Raw genomic sequence first — 19237 nt, 5'->3', positions numbered from 1 at the left:
CGCCCATAATTTTCCCACCTTAGGCCAAGTGGTCATGATGTGAAGAAACTTGAATTTACACTTCCTGTGGATGCTACCATATAAACATCACTAATCACAGGCCTACTGCTGTTCTCAGTGGTGGATCTAGAAAATTCAGAACGGGGGGGGGGGGGGGGGGGAGGTCAGATTTTCTTCTTTTTTTTTTGACAAGCAAAAAAAGTTATTTGCGTTTGAAGGTGTGTTCCTGTATATGTTAAGTAAATTATTTAATTATGAAATTTTACCTATGGATTAAATTGATAGTATAAACAAGTTAAACAAACAGAATTAATATTAGAAAAAAATCAAACGGGGCTGTGCGCCGGTGCTGGTTATGATTTAAGCAAAATTGATTTTGTTTCTGTTTGTTTGTTTGTTGTTTTAACGTCACTCTCGAGAATTTTTCACTCATATGGAGATGCCCCCGCCTGCCGGTGGAGGGCTGCAAATTTAGACGTATTATACTCGGCACTCAGGGTTGTTGAGCGGTGAGGGATCTTTGCCGTGTCAGCACCTACAAAACTGAACTTAGACTATGAAATGAAGCTTTAATATAAGTATCATCTCTTCTTACCCAGTAGTTCTTGAGAAGAAGATTCTGAAAGAATTTTCCACATATATTCTATGAGAAACTTTGATATATTCCATGAGAAACTTTGATCACTTATTGTAGCCCCACCCTTCCCTCGAGGGACATTATCTGAATAAAACTGAATCTACACTTTATAATGAAGCTTTCACATGTTTCAACTTTTCTGACACAATGTTTCTAAAGAAGATTTTTAAAAGATGTCAATAAATTTTCGCTAATTCTTTACTACTTCCCTAGAAAGATGGCATGACCCTTCATCTGAACAAACTTGAATCCCCTTTATCCAAAGATGCCTTGTGGCAAGTTTGGTTGAAACAGGTCGATTAGTTCTTAAGAAAAAGCTGAAAATGTGAAAAGTTTACTGACGGTCGGACGGACAGACCGACGACAGACAAAATGCGATCAGAAAAGTCACTGCAATTTTCAGCCAAGGTGAGCTAAAAATGTCAATCCCAAATCCAATTATATTGGCAATGTAAAAGAATGACGCAAAAAATAATTTCCAGATAAACATTTCTAATGAACAAAAAATTAAAATTGAATTACCAAGTTTATATTTTAAAAAGAAAGACGAAAAAGAATAAGCTGATTTAGCAGATATCTCAAGAATTACGGTATCTTGACATATAGTGATGTACATCAATCCTGGACACAATTTTCTGACCAAAACCTTTTCTCCCTGCTGTATTGCGAGTAATACTAAATAGATACAACTTGTTTACTTATTTGCCGTACAATTTGTTTATTCTTTATCTATCCTTCTGTCTGTCTGTCTGTCTCTCCGTGTCTCTCTATGAATACCGATACTGAAAAATCCTCATTAATTTTGAGTTATTCAATTGAAATAATTAACGTAAATCAATGGGAATTGTTTTAGCTGTAAATGCCTGTAATATAAAGGAGTTAATGAACTTATATTGGTGAATATTGCACGAGTTAGCTGTACAAACGCACTCACAAGCTCGTGCAATTGTTAAACCAACTCGTGCCAATATTTAGTTCAATAACCCTATAATATAAACACCGAGTAAACACATGTTCGATCGATACACGTGTTGTGATAACTTCAAAAAAAAAGAAAGATAAATTTGTCATGTTCTAAATTTTGAATTTACCGGGTGGGAGTAAATACAAAATTTATATCATGTTCTAAATTTTGTATTTACTCCCACCCGGTAAATTCAAAATTTAGAACATGACAAATTCATAATTATGTTCGTATTCGTTGCAATATGTGAGTTTTACAGGAGCGGGTAGTCTCTATCTATCTCTCCTAGCTTCATAAAATCACCATTTTAACAAAATCGTGTAGTTAGTCGTAGAGAGTGGGGTCTCTTAAAACTTTGCGACGAAAATGTTTCTGTCTCTGAAGAAATGGGCGTGTCATTATGTAACAATTGACGTTCAATAAGAACGACCCAAACGTTCCATTCAAATGAAAAAAGCTGTACATATTCGTTGCATAAATGAGTTTTATAGAAACGGAGAGTCTCTTTTTATAGAAACGGGGAGTCTCTCACTCTCTCCCAAATTCCTAAAATCCTCATTTCAGCAAAACTTGTGTTGCTAGTCTCGGATGTTGGGTGTCTTAATATTACTTTATCAATTCGAAAGAAATTGGCGTGTCATTATATAACAAATGACTTTTGATTAAAAAAAAAAAAGACCCACAAGTTCCATTCAAACGAAAATGTTTACCACTACAATGCGCATAATTGAATTATTTAGCTCTGAAAAACAACTTCGTTCCTTAATGTGAACATGGGACATCTCTTGTGAGTACCTAATCCTTGTAATTTTTTTAATATTAAAATTACTGGGGCGGCAGTCGCCCCTTTGCGAACGTCAGTGGGCGGGGACTTTGGATATTAACATAGAATGATTCCTAGTAGACAACATTTTTCCTTTATGTTTAATTTTTTATTTCACATGTAAATGTAAATATAAGAAATCACTGTCTAGTTTGTTGGATATTCCAGGGACATGAACTACAGTTGAAAACCTGAGTTAATGTACATGCAAAACGGGCGACGCATTCCTTTGAAAGAGGAGGGGGATCCAGTGAAAAAAAAGAAGACAATTTTTGATACACAGAAGAAAAAGGGGTGGTTGCAAATGCAAAATCTGATTGAAATTTACCCCACACGGTTGAATCTAAAAATTAGAATTTAATACGTTAATGAAATCCATACGGTAATTATATTCACAAAGCATTACTAGTATCCATTGTTTGTAAAAACCCAATACATCTACATGTATTCTAATATACGGTAAGTCGTTTACATATACACATGTATACTCAAAAAAACTGATAAGTGGACGCGTCTTTTTTGGTTTAATAATTTTGTGTGATGTTACCTCTCTTGTTTCGTCAAACAAAACAAACTTCATTATTCTTTTAATAATGTATAGATTAATATCTCCAAACAATAAGTTTGTGTACGACTGCCATTGACAGAACGTGTTAACAGAGAGAGCTACGACAAACATTGGTCACTGATTGCTAGCCTCCAATTGTTTGGGCCAAACTGTATATCACACTCCTGGGTAAAATTAGACAGCAAACAACGCTGTGTTTTATAAAAATTATTATTGGCAAGATATTATTACAAGGGAATACACCTCTACCCCCCCCCCCTCTCTCTCTTTCAGATTTCATTGAACTAAGAGACAAGACCTACGATATACATGATACATACAATTTCTGTATCACATATGAACAACATATAAAGTACAATAAGTAAGTAAAATAATAAAATCGGACAAAAAATTTCCTAAGTGTGCGTATTGTATTTTCGTTTGTATTCTTTTTCCAAGATTACAAAGCTCTTTTGTATTCGGGCTTGTTAACACTAAGTTTATTTATAAACACAAGGGCGACAGAATGAGTAGTTTTTAATATTTTTTTCTCTAAATTTCATATTTTTGGCATTTAAGTGTAAAATGAAATCCATCTTCTAAATCACCTGCAGTACAAAAATCACATTTTCTACAATTCCTGGGGGTGTCATTATATCTTCCTCTTTGAATGTACACATCATGAGCACATAATATTATTCGAGTATAATACATATTCTATACATTGTTTTCTAAAGATTTACATATAGGTATGATCGGAAAGTGAAAATTTTCACCAAATGTCGACATAAAAATCTTTTGGGTGAAGCATAAATATTTTTATTTAAAATTATCACAGATTCTTTCAGATAAGATTTTAACAGAGTTTGAGTCTACATTACTATTGTTATATAAATTTGCTAGACCAAGACTGAACTACTATTTTTGTATTTTCAACCAGTAATTCAAAATTTTCTTTTTGCTATAAATCTCAAGTTGAATCCTGTCCCCCCCCCCCTTTCTCTCATTTAAAAAAGAAACGCCTGGTATTTTCATCCAGTTTTAAAAATTACACATTTTAAAATACCAAAAAGCTTTATCTTAAATAAATTCACATTTTCTTCCATTTTCTAAAGTTGTTTATTTGATAATGAAAAAAATGTGTCTGCTGCCTTGATTAAAACACACGCATCTTTTGTACATTATTATTTTTTTAATGAGTAACGGTTCCCATGTATATAACAATCTACTAATTCCTTATGTAGTTTCCTAGAAGGGTTTTTATAGCAGAAATGCGTTATCAGAATAAAATAAGGACTTTATTTTATGATTATTATTATTTTTACTCCAAACCAAGATGTAAAAGAAATTAAATTTCGCACTTGAATTATGGAAAAAGGAGTAAAATCACGTACACATCACTTTCATTGTGAATTTTAGATAATCAAGTGTAAATTTAGATTCCATTTTGTCTGGTAGCTCTGACTTTCTATTATATATTAATTCTCGCTAATCAACAGTCAAGGAGGGGCGGGAGTTGAGACCGTGTGTGTGAAATGAACTCATGTTGTGAACAGTGATAAACAAATAATTATCACGTGCCACGGCGATTGAAAACGATTTGTTCACTAAACGTCAATCATGTTCAACTCCGTTCCCTTCGTAATTGCATGTCGTGTGTCAACACTTTGTTGTTCCCTTAAAAACCGATGTTTTAACGGTACCCAAATATTAACACAAATCCGTTTTGTCTACTCAAGACGTAAGGGTAGTGCTTTGGAACTATATAAATTAAAAAGAAACTTTAAATAAGAGGCAAAACTTTTCACGTGAAGAGGAAAAATGATACCTACATCCTTCAGCATTGATTTCTTGACTCGAAACGATCATTATCGCCCTGGAGGTAGCGGAAAGGATGTGGTCAGGTGTAGCACCTCTCCCGACCCTCAGTCCTCGCCCTGTCTCAGCGAGTCGGATAGCTCCACAGGGGACAACTCCGAGTCCATAGCTGAAGTTCTGTTGTCGCTGGACAAGACGATAAAGAATGGAATGTCAGGAGATCCGTCCAAGGAGAAGCCCCCGCACTCTTATATCGCCCTCATCTCAATGGCTATTTTAAGCAATTCTGATCAAAAAATGTTGCTAAGTGATATCTACCAATATGTGATGGACAATTTCCCGTATTACAACAACAAGGAAAAGGCATGGAGAAATAGCATTCGCCATAATTTATCCTTGAATGAGTGTTTTGTGAAGAATGGACGCGCTGGTAACGGCAAAGGGAATTTTTGGTCCATTCATCCCGCATGCGTGGAGGATTTTGCACGAGGGGATTTCCGTCGTCGTCAGGCACGAAGACGAGCCAGAAAAAGTATGAAGGCGCCCGTGGATCGCCCCATTAGGCCCGACTGTAGTTACAACCTTGAGTACGTTCCTATGACCCCCTCTCCCATCGGTTATCAAGGATACCCTCATCAAGTATTATATTCGCAGAAAAACCTTCACTCCATTGCGCAGGTGCCTGCACCGATGACATCCCAACACATTGCCCAGATGCCTTCCTCTACTGGCTATTTCTCTCCTATACACATGCATCCTGCCAGTTCTCAGTCCCAGCAGTTTTTATCGCCGACAGTCCATCCGTCTAGCAGTTATTCTCAAAATTGCTGGTGAAAAAGAATGTGCAGATACAGTGACTATTTTGTTTTTATTTTTAATTGTTAAAAATACGTTTTATTTGTACATATAATTACGTCATGTATGTAATTTTCAAGTGCAATATTTTAGATATTTACATAATTTATAATTTTATTATAATGTGTGAATAATCCATTTGATTAGCACACACTCACAGTGGCATTTGTACAGCACAGATAAGGATTATTGTAAGCATTGCGTTTGCGGTAAATTTGTTGGTTGTTATATTTACCAAAGTACTGTATGTGACAATGAAATAGAGAAATTATTGTGTCATAACTGAAAATGGAATAATAAAAATTACGATTCTAGACTGGGTGTTTATTAGAAACTGAATGAGAAAAAAATCAAACTCACAGGTCTCCATTTTTTAACACATCTCTAAAATTTGTCTTTCCGCCAGGTTAAATATTTGTATTCATATATGAAATTAGCTTTATTAAAGTAATAAATCGGTATCATTTGTGTAACATTTCAAACTAATGCTTTATTAACTGCTGGAAAGTGAGAAAACTTTTATGCGACTTAGAAACGCTGTAACTCAGGATAACGAAAATAAAAGAAAAACGCCCCAGTTCTGTCACAAAGTCAGAAGTTGAATACATGTACCAGTTTTCGTACAGAAAGGCATAATCAGTTCTTTTGAGAAGAGTTGATTAAGCATTCAGCAAATATTATCATGGCGTGAAGAACTCAGTTCTATTGACTCAGTTCTATTGAAGATGGGAGCATAACGTGTTTGCCCTGTCCGTCTGTCTGACTGCAAAAAAAAATAAATAAATAAATAAAACGCAGTAGGTAAACTCCGCAAGTTTGTCACACAAATTTAACAATTAATGCCCTTTCAACTGTATTCAGATCAATGATCCTTGTTCGTATGTTTGTCCTTGATTGACATACACACGTAACAATCCGATCGGGATAGGCATTCCTTCATCTTAATTTAAGACGATGACAGATTTACTGGGTTGTCATTCGCCCCTCTCAGAATGCGGTACGTGTGTTACACTTACGAAAGGCAGTGTGGTATAAATTGTGATGTTAACAGAGATTTTTTTTCAAGGGGTAAATGTATGTTTGTATCCAAAGTTATTTTCGTCCCGCATTTTTTTTCGCCTTTTCGCAATTTTGCTCAGTTGTAAGTTCCTGCCCCGTTTTGAATCTGCCCTCTTGTGACGAGGGTGATAAAGGTAATATTAAAAAGGGGGCGATTTTTTTTAGTAGGCAGTACAAAATAGATTAAATCATACTTGTGTCGTATTTAATTCATAAATCTTGCAGATATGAATCACTAGATGAAAACCTGCGCAGAACAGAACATTTGCCATTGGTGACAGAAGAAATTCAGTTTAGTAGTAAGTGGTTACTAGTTTCTACTTACATTAATGCAAGTTTTACAGGATGAAAACATACACCAAACTACCATTGTTCAAAATCCTGTAGGATCAGAAGTAGATATGTCCCGTTTCGTTTGTTTTCTATTCTTTGGTTGGTTTGTTGGTGTTTTTTTTTTCTTACTTTTTGTTCGCAATTTATTGTCTGTTTGTTTTCTACGGAGGCCGGTAGGTGCCAGGTAGAAAAAACTATTTTATCTGGCGGCCGCCACATAAATAACTGGCGGCCGCCAGAAAGTTATATGGCGGCCGCCAGATAAAGAGATCTGGCGGCCGCCGAATAAAAAGATCTGGCGGCCGCCAGTTATTTATGTGGCGGCCGCCAGATAACTTTCTGGTGGCCGCCAGATAAAATATTTTTCTACCTTGCACCTACCGGCTTCCATAGTTTTCAGTCATTTTTTTAGTGTACCTGTATACATGCATACACTGTAATATACTTCGGATTTGTTGCCATAATTATGATGCTCTGGATTTCAATCAAGACTGACGAAAATAATATGCACAGTTACTTCTTTGACAAACGTTAAGAGCGCGCTCTGACTAATTCAGTCACTAAAGCTGTCCCACAAAGTAAATAGTAGGCCTATGTCCGGGAACTATCGTTCACTTTATCACTTTACTACCAGGTCATTTTCCCATTAATATATTAGACATAATAAAACAAATTAAGTCTAGAAAATGGCGCACTGTTGATTTAGATGATGCAAAACTGTACTTTCAAAAAGCAACAGATGTATCATCGATAACGTTAACACTTTAAGTCTTGAAATGTCAGGGAAAAAACCCAGATATCAATAAATGAGAAAAACAGCATTTCATGAGCGTTAAAAGAGTGAAGGTAGAGGGGTCATGAAGGTTAGTTCACTCTAGAGCTTTATTACGTGACTTCCCAGTGGAACATTGAGTCCCCAAAATATAGCAGTCCATCTCCTTCTCATGCAACCCATTACAATATGTACAATAGTCCTATACGACTCTAGACTTCTGGTAAGCAGAATATAATATGTTTGGCGAAAAAGAAACAATGCTCTTGTAGAGGAACTAAGCCAGTTGATAAAATGCCACTAGATCCAAAAAGCCGCGTCACGTCGAGTTGACATGCACTGATCACCAGCTTATAATGATATGTAGAGAAGCAACTGAAACACTATTTAGAGTTTGCCGTTGCTACTGAGAAAGCTTAAAAATTATAATTGAAACTGAAAAATATGATGTTGACTGAAAATGTAATGTTGCAGAATGCAGGTATAGTGATGGCAATCGAATACAGCGCTCCATTTCATTTCCGGCATTTTGCATAGCATATCCAACATTATTTTAATTTCATTTCCGACAACTTTTTTTTTCATTTCCGACATTTTTTTTTTCATTTCCCGAACTTTTGCACGGTACCTCTCCAGCAATTTAATGTTAACCAAGTAGGTGGAAATGGAATTTATTTCAAACCACATTTTCAAAATATGCCTTATAATTTCCAGCGACGAGAAGTTCACAACACTTACAAGTGCCTCAGCTAAGCAAACGCATTATTTGGATTTCAATGATTTATTCATAATTTATTCTTAGAATTAAAGTGAAGTCTTTAATCTTGCTTTCATTTCAGTACTACCTGAAAAATGTCGGAGATGAAAACTTTAAATTGTTGTAAATGATATAAACTATAAAATGTCGGAAATGAAAATTTGAAATTTTCAAAAAATTTCGGAAATGAAATGCAGCCGAACTAACCGGTTAATTGTATTAAAATACACATTTTCTTCACATATTTTTTTAAAGTAAGTTCTACATGTATTCATATAAATAAGAAAGCTGAAATGACGATAGTATTATATTGTTTATGCTTGATCATTTTTTTTTTCAAGTACGTTCTATTCATATAAATAAGAAAACTGCAAGACGTTAGTATTAAATTGTTTATGCTTGATCAGCTTTTGTAAGCTACTAGTCTCTGAAAACAAAAGTAATTAAATGTTCATCTATTCTCTGTTTGAAATCATAGATCGAATTGGACTGATCGTTGCATACTGGTCTTGTAGATTAGACTTTCCGGTGTCAAATCTGCCCCTCCCCCCCCCCCCCCGGAAAACTGGCTCGAGTGTAGGATATCCCCCGGAAAATAGACTTCAGAACAAGATTTCCCCCACAGTAAAATGATTCTGGAGTTGGATTTTCCTCTACAGAAATCCCACACCAGATTCAATTTTCAAGGGAGAAATCGTACTATGTGTTATAGATTGTGATTTCCTAATTTTCCACCCAATAAAATATAATGATACATGCATCGTTACAAGTGTACCTTCTATAATTTTCCAACAGGTGCTCTCACAGTTGACAATCTTGATGAAACATCACAAAAATCATAAGCAAAAGTCTAGTTGTGCAATCAACATTTAAAAATTTCAAAAATGGCGATCAGTTTAATTGAAACGTAGTAATTATGAAAATAGCAAATTTAAGATATAATTTTTTCCTTCCCACCTAATTCGTTTGAAGCATTAAAGTTTATTCTTTTCATCTGGTCAAACTGGTTTCTTGGTACAATGTAATTGGTTGGACAAATTTCCAGCTGTTGCCGTGGAAACAAAAAGGAGGATTTTTTATTAAATGGATTTTTTTCTCCAATTGTATTTCAAACTATATATACATAGATATATCCAAAATATCTCCCTTTTCCATGGAACTAAAAATGGGTCAATTTCTAAAAATTCGAAATTTTGCAAAACTTTTAGAGAACATTTGCTCTTTGTTTTCAAATCCAACATTTCATCGATGGAGTCGAGGGAATATACTTATGCTACGGCTTGCAAAATCAATGTTTCTTGTATTCTTTTGGTTTCGCTTTTCCTCCTTTTGTCAGTTTGAAGAACTACTCTTTCAAATACTCACAAAATGGCATGTTGAACCGATCAATAAGGCTGCACTACAGTATTAAATTTTGCTACATATTCTTACAAAAAACTCACAGCTTTGAGTGGGTGATCTTAATTTAAAACAAACTTTTGTTAGGTTCCCTTTTCAGATCTTGTAAAACAATTCTTTATAAACATTTTAGTACCAAAAAACACATAGCCATCCAGCAAGGCACGCAAGTTTGTTTCGGTCGAAGTCGAGCGGGTGCTTGAAAATCAAGTGCAGGACCTAATCACACCTCACCCCTTCTCAAATACAGTATATAAAAAATTCAGCACGCCCTAAATTTTAATGAATCTGATAAATACAGGAAGTTTACATAGATTTTTTTGTCCTTCTTTAGATTACGGATTCAGGGAGAAAGCTGGCAATGGGGAAAACCATACTCTACACCACCGGTCATGTAGAGTAGGCTTTCTTCTCTAACCCCCCCCCCCCGGAAATCTGGCTCTAGATTAGGACCCCCCCCCCCCGGAAAATAGGCTCTGGAGTAGGATTTCCCCTACGGAAATCAAACACAAGATTCAATTTTCCAGGGAGAAATCTAACTTTGTGTAATAGAGTGCGATTTCCTCTAGAGCAAATACCCCAGTAAAATATTATGCCTGTACTTATATATGAGGGATGAAGGGGGATGACACATTGTTACAGCTGTCCCTTAATTCTATAATTTTCCCACAGGTGTTCTCGCAGTAGACAATCTCAATAAAACTTCACAAAATTGTAATCAAAAAGTCTAGTTATGCATTCACCATTTAAAAATTTCAAAATGGTGACCAGTTCCATTGAACTATAAAAGTTTTAAATCTCTTCTTTCCAGTAACTGACGAACCAATTCTTAAGGATTAAAGTCTTATTGCTTTCATTTGATCAAACTGGTTTCTGCAACAAAAGTTACTTCAAAAGGTATGGAACAATGTAATCGGTTGGACAAATTCTAACGTAAGCCAAAAAAAAAAAAAAAAAAAAAAAAGGAGGAATTCTGGATTTTTTTCCAGTTGTATTCCAAACTACATGTACATAAATATATTTAAATATCCAAAATAGCTCCCTTTTCCGTGGAACTAAAAATGGGTCAATTTCTAAAAATTCGACATTTTGCAAAACTTTCAGAGAATATTTACTCTTTGCATTCAAATCCAATATTACCCCGCTAGAGTCGTGAGTACATGCTTATGCTACGGCTTGCAAAATCAATGTTTCTTACTTGCAATTTGTTTTTTTGTCTTGGCTTTTTTTTATTTTCCCATTGAAGATCTACTCGATTCAAATACCCACAAAATGGAATGTTGAACCAATCAGTAATATGTACTTTAGAGTTTTGTATAATGTACCGATAATGTATTTCCGTAGAAGGCAAACGAATTAAATCTCTAGAGGCGACCTCTAAAACGACAATATGTACCGTCACAGATCTCATATATATATATTAAAATTCGTGAGCAGATACCGCTGCGCCAAGAGAAGTGTGGAGACATTGAGTCTTACGATTGACAAATTTTACAATCTATGAGTTAAAATTTTGGGTTTAGTCTCAATGATTTCAACTATTTATTTCAAAATTTCAGATTAAATTTGAACAATTCTTGAATCGAAAACACTCATATTTCCATTCTAAAAAAGTCAGTTGACTTTCGCATAAACTTTTAGCCAGAATATTGTCGGTATGAATTGAGCATTGACAAAATAGTTGAAATCCTGTTCTGAGAATGAAAGAGGGGGTTTGACTCTAGTGTGGGATTTTCCTTTGGGGGGGGGGGGGTCCTACTCTAGAGCACAGAATCCGGGGGTGGGGTGGGCTATGGGGGAAATCCTGCTCTACAAAACCGGTATCAATGTACGTCCGATATGTATCTGTGTGCTTCTGTCCGCAACATTCTCAATCTGTCACTTCTGTTTGAATAAATTCTCTGAAGTTTACAACGACCTCAATATATGAAACATGATTTTCAGCGCTTGGACTTATGATACTGAACGGACAGATGCAATAAACACGACACAAAATTGTCTGAAAGTAAAATATATGCCTTAAATAGAGGATTTTTAATGTTTTGTAGTTGGATATGGAGTTTATTCCATGAGTGGGACAGAATCTTTTTGAGATTTTCTCAAGTGCGAAGGACGAGTGAAACAAAAAAAAAATTGTCTCAAGAGTAAAATAAATACCATATCCTACTACATGTACGCATTGAATTGTTTGTTTATTATATTTTCTTTGATTTTTCCTTTGCCTCTGTTTTTCTCCGTAACGGGCAAGGATCAGCCATTTGTAAATTATAACGGCCGTCACTTTTGAAATTGAAATTAAGAAGAATATTTTTTTTTTGCAATTCAAAAAGTTGTGTTTATACTTCTGTAATATAAAAGAAAAAGAATAAACAATTTAATCTTTTTATTTTAAGAAATAAAATTAATATTATCGAATTTGTGTAAAATTGTCCAACTTTTGCGCATGCAAAGAATTTAGTATAACGTTACAGTTGGGATATGTCATTCTTAAAACGTGCATAATATCAAATTTCTGTGACAGTCTAGTGTATATCAAGCAGAAAGATTTACAAAAAACTAAAAATAACCACTGTGCGCTGAAAAAAATGTTACGAATATAGTTCGAATTTCCTCGACAATACATTATATAGAAAATATACGTTATCCTTGACCCAAGCGCCTATGTATTTCTTGATAAAATGGACAAGCCATGTTCTCCAATATGTTAAAATCTATAATTGTTATTGTTTCACACAAAAGTTTAAGCATTTTTCTAGAACTATTACGATCACAGAGTTCAGCAGTTATATTTTGACTAACAGAAAATATACGGATGTGGCAGTTTGACAGAATACATTGTCAAAGCTTAACTTCAGAAGCACAATGATTCGTTAATGTGATTAGAAATTTTATGGTCACATCTTTTGCTGTTTTGGTTATAAAAAAAATCATTTATTTTCTTTTCAGATACCATGCTACCAGCTCCTTATTGATTTTCTTGGCTGATTGCCTGTTATGATTTGACCATTGTCAATCTGTGCTGATACAATTTTTAGCTCACCTGAGCTGAAAGCTCAAGTGAGCTTTTCTGATCACCTGTTGTCCGTCGTCCGTCCGTCTGTAAACTTTTCACATTTTCGACTTCTTCTCAAGAACCACTGGGCCAATTTTAACCAAACTTGGTACAAAGCAGCCTTGGGTAAAGGGGAGTTTAAATTGTTAAAATGAAGGGCCAAGTCCCCTTCAAAGGGGAGATAATCAAGAAAATACAAAAATTGGGTGGGGTCATTAAAAAATCTTCTTCTCAAGAACCACTGGGCCAGAAAAGCTGAAACTTATCTGGAAGCATCCTAAGGTAGTGTAAATTCTAAATTGTTCAAATCATGACCCCCGGGGATAGGGCGGGGCCACAATAGGGAATCCAAGTTTTACATTGAAATATGTAGTAAAAATCTTTAAAAATCTTCTTCTTAAGAACCACTGGGCCAGAAAAGCTGAAACTTACTTGGAAGCATGCTGGGGGAAGTGTAGATTCTAAATTGTTCAAATCATGACCCCTGGGGGTAGGGCGGGGCACAATAGGGAATCCAAGTTTTACATTGAAATATATAGGAAAAATCTTTAAAAATCTTCTTCTCAAGAACCACTGGGCCAGAAAAGCTGAAACTTATGTGGAAGCATGCTGGGGTAGTGTAGATTCTAAATTGTTCAAATCATGATCCCCGGGGGTAGGGCGGGGCCACAATAGGGAATCCAAATTTTACATTGAAATATATAGGAAAAATCTTTAAAAATCTTCTTCTCAAGAACCACTGGGCCAGAAAAGCTGAAACTTATGTGGAAGCATGCTGGGGTAGTGTAAATTCTAAATTGTTCAAATCATCACCCCCGGGGGTAGGGTGGGGCCACAATAGGGAATCCAAGTTTCACATTGAAATATATAGGAAAAATCTTTAAAAATCTTCTTCTCAAGAACCACTGGGCCAGATAAGCTGAAACTTACTTGGAAGCATGCTGGGGTAGTGTAGATTCCAATTGTTCAAATCATGACCCCTGGGGATAGGGCTGGGCCACAATAAGTACTACGGGGGGGGGGGGATCAGGTGAAAAACAGCAAGGCCAAAGTTACTCAGGTGAGCGCTGTGGCCCATGGGCCTCTTGTTAGCTCACCTGAGCCGAAGGCTCAAGTGAGCTTTTCTGATCACATTTTGTCTGTAGTCCGTCTGTCCGTCTGTCCGTCTATCTGTCCGTCTGTAAACTTTTCACATTTTCGACTTCTTCTCAAGAACCACTGGACCAATTTCAACCAAACTTGCCACAAAGTATCCTTGGGTTAAGGAGATTCAAGTTTGTTCAAATGAAGGGCCACGCCTTCTTCCAAGGGGAGATAATTAAGAATTTGTGAAAAATTAATGGCATCATTAAAAAATCTTCTTCTCAAGAACCACTGTGCTTGAAAACATGAAACTTATGTGGAAGCATCCTCAGGTAGTGTAGATTCAAGTTTGTTCAAATCATGACCCCCGGGGGTAGGGTGGGGCCGCAATGGGCGATCAAAGTTTTACATAGGAAATATACAGGAAAAATCTTTAAAAATCTTCTTCTCAAGAACAGCAAAGCCATGATTGGTCATATTTATATGGTAGCATCCTCAGGTAGTGTAGATTCAAGTTTCTTCAAATCATGACCCCCTGGGGTCGGGTGGGGCCACAATGGGGGATCAAAGTTTTACATAGGAATATATGGGAAAATCTTCAAAAATCTTCTTCTCAAGAACAGCAAAGCCAAGATTGGTCATATTTACTTGGAAGCATCCTCAGGTAGTGTTGATTCAAGTTTGTTCAAATCATGACCCCCGGGGGTCGGGTGGGGCCACAATTGGCGATCAAAGTTTTACATAAGAATATATAGGAAAAATCTTTAAAAATCTTCTTCTGAAGAACAGCAAAGCCATAACTGGTCATATTTACATGGAAGCATCCTCAGGTAGTGTAGGTTCAAGTTTGTTCAAATCAAGACCCCGGGGGTCGGGTGGGGCCACAATGGGCGATCAAAGTTTTACATAGGAATATATAGGAAAAAATCTTTAAAAATCTTCTTCTCAAGAACAGCAAAGCCATAATTGGTCATATTTACATGGAAGCATCCTCAGGTAGTGTAGATTCAAGTTTGTTCAAATCATGACCCCCGGGGGTCGGGTGGGGCCACAATGGGCGATCAAAGTTTTACAAAGGAATATATAGGAAAAAATCTTTAAAAATCTTCTCAAGAACAGCAAAGCCATGATTGGTCACATTTACATGGAAGCATCCTCAGATAGTGTACATTCAAATTTGTTCAAATCATGACCCCCGGGGGTCAGGTGGGTCCACAATGGGCGATCAAAGTTTTACATAGGAACACATTGTTAAAATCTTAAAAAAAAACTATTTGTTAAGAATAGCAGAGCCATGATTGGTCATATTTATATGGTAGCATCCTCAGATAGTGTACATACAAATTTGTTCGAATCATGACCCCCGGGGGTCGGGTGGGGCCACAATGGGCGATCAAAGTTTTACATAGGAACACATAGTAAAAATCTTTAAAAAAAACTATTTGTTAAGAATAGCAAAGCCATGATTGGTCATATTTATATGGAAGCATTCTTAGATAGTGTACATTCAAGTTTGTTCAAACATGACCTCTGGGGGTCGGGTGGGGCCACAATGGGTGATCAAAGTTTTACATAGGAATACATAGGTTAAATCTTTAAAAATCTTCTACTCAAGAACAGCAAAGCCATGATTGGTCATATTTAAATGGAAGCATCCTCAGATAATGTAGATTCAAATTTGTTCAATTCATGACACCCCCCCCCCCCCAACCACTTTTATATTTAAACTTTTCAACCTTTCAAGATTGAAGTGATTTCTGCTTTTTCCTAGCCATAGTGCTCAGGTGAGCGATGTGGCCCCTGGGCCTCTTGTTTTTCTTATTATGTTATCAACGATAAATTTTTGTCAGTAAACTTCAGTTGTATGTTAACTGGTTAATGAAGAACAAGTAATGAAATTACTTAATAAAAATTACAAAGCTGTAGAGAATTAAAATGTAATCACCATGAAAAATACTGTAACGGATGTTATAATGTAACATCCGTCATAGTGCTTAAAATTCATGAAAATTCTTTCAGTAGATTTAGTAAGTATTAGCAGAATGTTTGGATGGAGGTATTTAACTTCATTGCATGTATGAAATCATGTGTATTCTGAAGAAAACTTTCGAAATGCTTTAAAAATCATTGTCAACGTAACCTCCGTAACTAGCAAACTTAAGTTTGTCAATTTGTAAAATCCATTTAAATTGTCAAAAAGTCAAATATAGCATCCGTTTATTATACAGGATAAAAAAATGTTGAAGGAAGAAGTAATGTACCTTATTCTGCTTTTTTAAAATGAAAAACTAGTTTTATTTCCTCATGTAGTGAAAAAAACACCGAAAACACGATTTCTTTGCAGAAAGTAAAAAAGATGAAAATGCTGTAGCAGGAGAATTTGACGTCACCTCCGTCACAATTAATTGTGCCTTATTTATTTTACAGATAGGTCATAAAAAGCTTTCTAATTCATTCCAAGTGAAAGGGTGGTCTGATTCATGCATGTGGTGGTTTTTTAACGTTCCGAGAAGGGCGGAAAAGCCTTCAAAATTCGCAACATCTGTGTCAACATAACGCCCGTCACTTTTTGATCACCTTTATTTGGATGCAGTTTTTTAAAAAAATAAAAACGCAACTATCTTTTTCTTTATTAATTCATGAAGGAAGATATAAATATAGATGCTTTTAACTAGAAAAAATGTAAAAATATTGACACAATTTTTTTCACTGTGACGGCCGTTATTATTTACAAATAGCTGATCCTTGCTCTAACAAAGTGTCATAGGCTGTGACGTCATAGTTGAGTGCTTCAGACGTCATAGCTTAAGGATTGTCAGATTGAAAACATTGTAAACATGTATTTCAACAACATATTTGGAGAAACTGACAGTTTTATTCTATGGTTTGTTTACTCTCTCTCTCTCTATGTTATAACAGGCCATGGAGTAATTTTTTACAGCTTTCTTCTTGAATAGAAGGAAAATCGAGAGTTTTACCACAATTCTGATATTCTTTTACTTTGATATCCAACACTGTGACAAAATATCACTATGATGGTCAATGAATGAAATCAACGGACCAGCAACTCTTTGTGGTAAATAATTTTCCAGTCTCTACCTGACATTTCAATGAAGACGAGTGTAAAACTATGGACCTGTCTTTTGGCAAGAAATTAAAAGCTACTACAATTTGTAGTATGCAATCAGCAGTAAAAATCTTCCTAAGAAGAGCATTTAAGTGATATTTTAGATATACATACAAGGATCCTCATGTTATGCATATTCAAGTTTATCAAAACCGTGGCAACGGGGGATAAGGTGGGGCCACGAAAGGGATAAAACGTTTGCAAATGAACACATGTAATAGGAATTTTTTCTGAAAAGTCTTGAAACTATTCTGTAATTAATTTTAATCAATATAAAGTCCAGGAATTCTGACATCCAGTCTGTCATCTACTAAAATTTTAGGACTTTTTGGATTGCCTGGTTGCCATCGTATTTTTAAAGATTGATAGACGCAGATTTGAAGGTACCTTTTTTATCTGTAAATTAACAAAATTGCGAGAGTTTGGTTGTGTTTTATTGTTATACGTCCCAGCACTTGAACACAACTTTATCCTTAATATTTAAGAAAAGTAGGAAATGTGTGGTGTATTAAAAAAGATATTGAAAATAAGAAAAAAAATCAAATAGAAATATACGGAAGTAAAACCAACACATACGTGTTGTCTGTTCGTCTTACTGATTTGTACAGTTATAGCAAATCGAACACACCCATTAAAACATAAACAATTACATAGCTTTACAAAAACAGACAAGGAAGAATGTCATTGCCATTGAATATTAAGAATTCACGTATTTTTAATAAATTGTGTTTATTTGATAAAATTTTGAACGCAAAAATTTTGAGAAACGTTCATTAAATTTCAAAATAGCCATTTGTTTTTTACATCAATTTATCAAACGCTACAAAGATTTTCTCACTTTTTAGGGTGTTTAGGATTGGAAATACCGTTGATTGCCCGTTAGTTCCTCAAACTGTCTGAGATTTTTATCATACAGATCCAACATATTTTGTCCTTTTGTTTTACTTGAGGCAGTGCGACACAAACGTGTTTATGACCATTAGGCTTTTCATATAAAAATGCAAGTTTGAAAACTCTCAGTTTTTTGAGAATCAGCTTACATCGAAGTAGATATTGAAGAAGTTGAATCAGTTCGAAACAGAGGGCTGGGCAAAGTTTTCTTGAATCAAAATATGTATAGTGCTGAAATTAATGCATCGGATTGTGATACAGACAAACTAGTGAATGATATTTTTGCAATGGAAAAGACATACAACTGATATTAATTTCTAATTACAATAATTGAAAATAACTAAATAAATTATAAAAGATTGAGTCTGTAATTGATAGTTTCGAAAATTCTGTTTAATTTGAAGTTTTTTTTTCATTTTCAAATTTACTTGATACATGATATTCTATTTCAATATAATCATTTTACATGTTAAATTTTGCTGTTTGTTAAATGGTCACTTTTTTATCTCATCTTTTCAAGTAATAGTCCAAATTTGAAAGATCTCAGCCATTTTGATATTATATCGGACGGCTAAAAGTAACTTTTCAAACTGCAAGAAAAAATGAATGACATCACAGACAATAATTAAGGTAGAGTTGTTTGTTAACTCTTATTAGCACTTTTCCATGATAGGTCGCGTTAGCTTCCCTCACACGACATCCTGGAAATTTCTTGAAGGACATTTGTGCTGAAGTGAACCTTGATAAAGATCAGTACATAAAAGTTATTCTCTCAAAAATTAGCCTCCCCCACATGACAATACACTGGAATTTCTCGAAGAACATTTTTAATTTGCTGAAGTAAACCTTGATCACGTTATCTAGTGAGTATGTTACATGTAAGTGTGAAGGCTCCAGCGTAGCAACAGTCAACATTGCTTGACGACGGGTGATATTCCCAAAAAGTATTGACTGCAAAGAATTAATGCGCGCACGGTTCACTGTTGTGTACATGTATACATTGTATTTTATAAAACATCCAGTATAATAAATTATTGGCGCATCACATATATAAATACTGCATGTTCATCCTTCTAATATTATTGTGGTTTAAATTCATGACACGTAGTGTAGGTTGACCA

The 19237-nt window shown here is 35.2% G+C and overlaps 1 protein-coding gene across 1 annotated transcript; it reads left to right on the top strand.

Annotated features, from left to right (window-relative positions):
• Positions 1 to 4589: 4589 nt before the first annotated feature.
• LOC133183474 (forkhead box protein unc-130-like) lies at positions 4590 to 5947 on the top strand. The gene has a single exon (XM_061318430.1). The coding sequence runs from the start codon at positions 4793 to 4795 to the stop codon at positions 5621 to 5623; it is 831 nt and encodes a 276-aa protein (XP_061174414.1). The 5' UTR covers positions 4590 to 4792; the 3' UTR covers positions 5624 to 5947.
• The last annotated feature ends 13290 nt before the right edge of the window (positions 5948 to 19237 follow it).

This window comes from Saccostrea echinata, unplaced genomic scaffold (assembly GCF_033153115.1).
Source record: "Saccostrea echinata isolate AGI-Se365-2 ecotype Australia unplaced genomic scaffold, CSIRO_AGI_Sech_v1 ptg000009l, whole genome shotgun sequence".
NCBI classification, from domain to species: domain Eukaryota; kingdom Metazoa; phylum Mollusca; class Bivalvia; order Ostreida; family Ostreidae; genus Saccostrea; species Saccostrea echinata.
This window is presented reverse-complemented; position numbering and strand designations above follow the sequence as displayed.